Source organism: Pterocles gutturalis, unplaced genomic scaffold (assembly GCF_000699245.1).
Source record: "Pterocles gutturalis isolate BGI_N339 unplaced genomic scaffold, ASM69924v1 scaffold42800, whole genome shotgun sequence".
NCBI lineage: Eukaryota > Metazoa > Chordata > Aves > Pterocliformes > Pteroclidae > Pterocles > Pterocles gutturalis.
Genome location: NW_010144991.1, coordinates 7,970 through 11,160, shown reverse-complemented (window position 1 = coordinate 11,160; position 3,191 = coordinate 7,970). Strand labels below are relative to the sequence as shown.

Genomic DNA, 3,191 nt, shown 5'->3' with positions numbered 1-3,191 from the left:
TTCTTTGGTGTGACAAATATTCTCCTTTTCTTATCACCTGAGCTCCTTCCTTTTATCTTTTTTCTTTTTCTTTTGCTTCCAAGGCAACCAGAGAAGTATCAAAACTGATATATAATTATGTTGCTTCACAAAAAAAAAAAGGTTAGTTTTTATTAATATTTAACTCAGGTTTCACATTCTTAGATATTTAATAATGTGAAATCTTGCTTAAGTGTGAACTGTCACACCACCACAAAATGTAAGAGGTGATTAGTTACTTCAGTGTAACAGATGTGCAGCCTTCTGGGGTTGTAAACCTTCCTTCTTCAAATGCATCATCAACCTGCACAATTAGCAGGCATGATTAAACAAAATTCAACCAGAGCTAAATAGTGAAACAGAAGCACTTGCTTACTAATACTATATCAATACATACACTGTTTGTGCAAACACTTTGGAACATTTACCTGCCAGTTTAGCTTTACAAGTTTGAGTCTTTCAGCCTTTCCTTGATTCTTTTTTCCCCCATGCATGAAAAAAACCCCAACCACATTACTCTGGAACTGAAGAAATCATTTGCATGCCTAATTAAACATAACATACTTGTAATCATAAAAAGCAAGGAGAAAAAAAAAAAAGAGAGCTTCCTACCCGTAATAAGGACTGGGATTCATCCTTTGCCTTGCTCTCCCCGGATCCAGGGTAGGGCTGGGTGAGCTGCCCGGCTTTCTCCGCCGCTCCGGCTGGCACGCCCTGCAGGAAGCCCTTGCTCTCCACCGCCAAGCCGTAAATGGGCCGTGCAAGATGGGCAGCTTCTACGTTTGGACTATCCCTTAAAGGCTTTGGCTGCTCTTGGCCAACGGACACTGGGGTCAATAAGCCTAGACTGGTCTGTGTATATGACGGGCTCCCCCTCAAAATGTCTGTTCCTCTCCAGGACACGTTGCGAAGATCATCACTGGGACTGTCAGTCCAGCCTTTCTCCTTGAGCACTTCCTTATCTTCTATCTTTTCCCTCTTCACTATGCTGTCAGATACGGGCTCCCCCATTTTGGGGTCTGGATTAATCAGACTGTAGACCTTGACGTCAATTTTTGGCTCCTCCTTGATAGATGAAACGCCATGACTGTCCTCCCCGTTGGCTGTAGTGACGTCCATCTCCTGACAGTGCACAGTGTTGAAGTGCTCTAGTAGTGACTGAGTGTCAACAGCGGTGAAGCTGCACTGACGGCATTTGTAGCAGTTGTGTACTCTCCTGGAGGAAAACGAGAAGTGCGTTAACATGAGAGCCTCTCCTAGGCCTTCCCTCTCGCAGTGCTTCTACCTACCAAGACAAAGAAAATAAATTGACCGTACAATACGATTCCCTCTAAACAAAGCAAGCAGCTTTACTTTGGTGTCTCATACAATATGGGAAAGATCCTGCTGGTTTCCCCCCCACACTGCAATGGCCTCCTATTGCTCACTCACACTCCACTGCATTATTCTGAACTTCATACAATTTTCAGTGGCATTTTGTGTTTTTTCTTCTTCAGTTTGCTGCAATACACTTTTCACTTCATAGTGTCATAGAAACACTGAAGTAACACATCTTTTCAAACACAATCAAATAGTTATAAAAGCATGGTTTTCTTTGTATTAAAAACCACTTTATATAAAAAACCCACTTTGTATAACATAATTCTATGCTAGAAAGTTCAAATGCTTAAAAAATGTCTTTGCTTTCCAACAATGTAATATCTTTTTGGTTGACAACGATAATTTTGAATGGAGCTCTGGTTAACTTACAGATAAGAATGCACAAAAGGACAGAAGGTTGTACACAACAGAGAGTACTTACTTGTTCTCTGTGGACATTTTAACACAACTTTTAAAAACCCTGCTCTAAAGAAGAAGCAAAATAGTTGACTCTGTCCCTACAAACTGCATTTTCCTGTCAAATTCAGAAAAGCTTGGGTATGAGCAGTGGAGCAGTGTGGAATAACATGCCCTCCTGTTTTTATTCTAAAAGACTATATAAAGTACTGTATTACTAAATTATGTAAAGCATATGTTGCTACATGAGAACAACATGTTACCCATTTACTGTATCTGTCATAGGAATAGAACACTGTTTACGAGCTCTGTAACGCCATTATGAATAATTGTTTATAGCACAGGAGCGGTCAGAGCCCTCTGTCAGGCTCCGGGCCCCGCTGCGCCCGGCATCGTACCAACGCAGAGTAAAATACTGTCCCTGCCCTTCATCAAAATGTACATAAATCTGCAAAAGCTGCTCTCTACAGACACACTCACACATCCACACCCCAGGCATTCAGAGTCACAACAGCATCTTTAGCCAAGCTAAAAACCTAGCCTTTCGCTATCCACACAGGACAAAATTTGTATGAGAAATCCGTTACTGCCCTGACAACTCCAATTGTTAGAATTAATTCCTCTGAGGCCAAATCCTGGTCTCAGTGAAGTTGATGGCAAAACTCCCATTGACTTCAGTAAGAGCAGGATTTGGCTCTCGGTGCATCTGTATAACTGGAATGATACACAAAATGTCCCCTTTAGAGTACGATAGTTTAGAAGGGACAACTTGCCAAACTTATTAAACCCCCTTGTCTTCCTTCTTTCCTTTTGCTGGAAAAACAAACCATATGTTATTTACATTGTCTGATTTTCTTGCAGTTGTGTCAGTGCACAGACATGAGCACATATTCAGATTCAAGCTTTTTAGCCCTTGTGCAATATCAGTTTTCTTTTTGTCATTTTCCATATTTATATTCATTTTAAGGGACTAGATGGGCTCGTTCAGTTATGCAAAAAATAGAGTCAGCTATTCTCCACATAGCCTTATGGCAACAAAATCTACTTGTGGGAGAGCAAGCTGTGGGTTAAAATCCTGTTCTGGCTGTGTTCCTTTTTCTTCATTCTACAATTGTGTTTTATTAAAATCAGCTTGTCTCTCAATGCGACACTAATATATTCTCTCTTGCAACTTAATTCTTTTCTAAACCAAGCTTAATTCTCTTCTGAACTGGGGAAAAAAAAAAAAAGAAAAAAAAAAAGAAAAAAAAAAGTGCTATCTGATCAAAACCATTTTAGAAATACAAACAGCCAAGTTATAAAGAGGGTCAGCCCTGTAAAGGTGGGATACCATCAGGGAAGTCCAAGTTAGACAGGGGCTAGTTATCTTAAAAGCCAAGTTAAACAAGACACCATTT

General features: G+C 40.3%; 1 protein-coding gene across 1 annotated transcript in view; it reads right to left on the bottom strand.

Moving 5' to 3' along the window:
* Positions 1-253: 253 nt before the first annotated feature.
* Positions 254-3,191, bottom strand: part of LOC104470363 (zinc finger transcription factor Trps1-like) — a gene marked incomplete at its 5' end in the record, with an annotated part of 10,049 nt that continues 7,111 nt past the window's right edge. Inside the window, 2 exons of the mRNA XM_010085248.1 lie at positions 254-322; positions 631-1,234. Of these exons, the coding sequence (XP_010083550.1) occupies positions 254-322; positions 631-1,234 (673 nt within the window). The remainder of the gene's footprint in view (positions 323-630; positions 1,235-3,191) is intronic.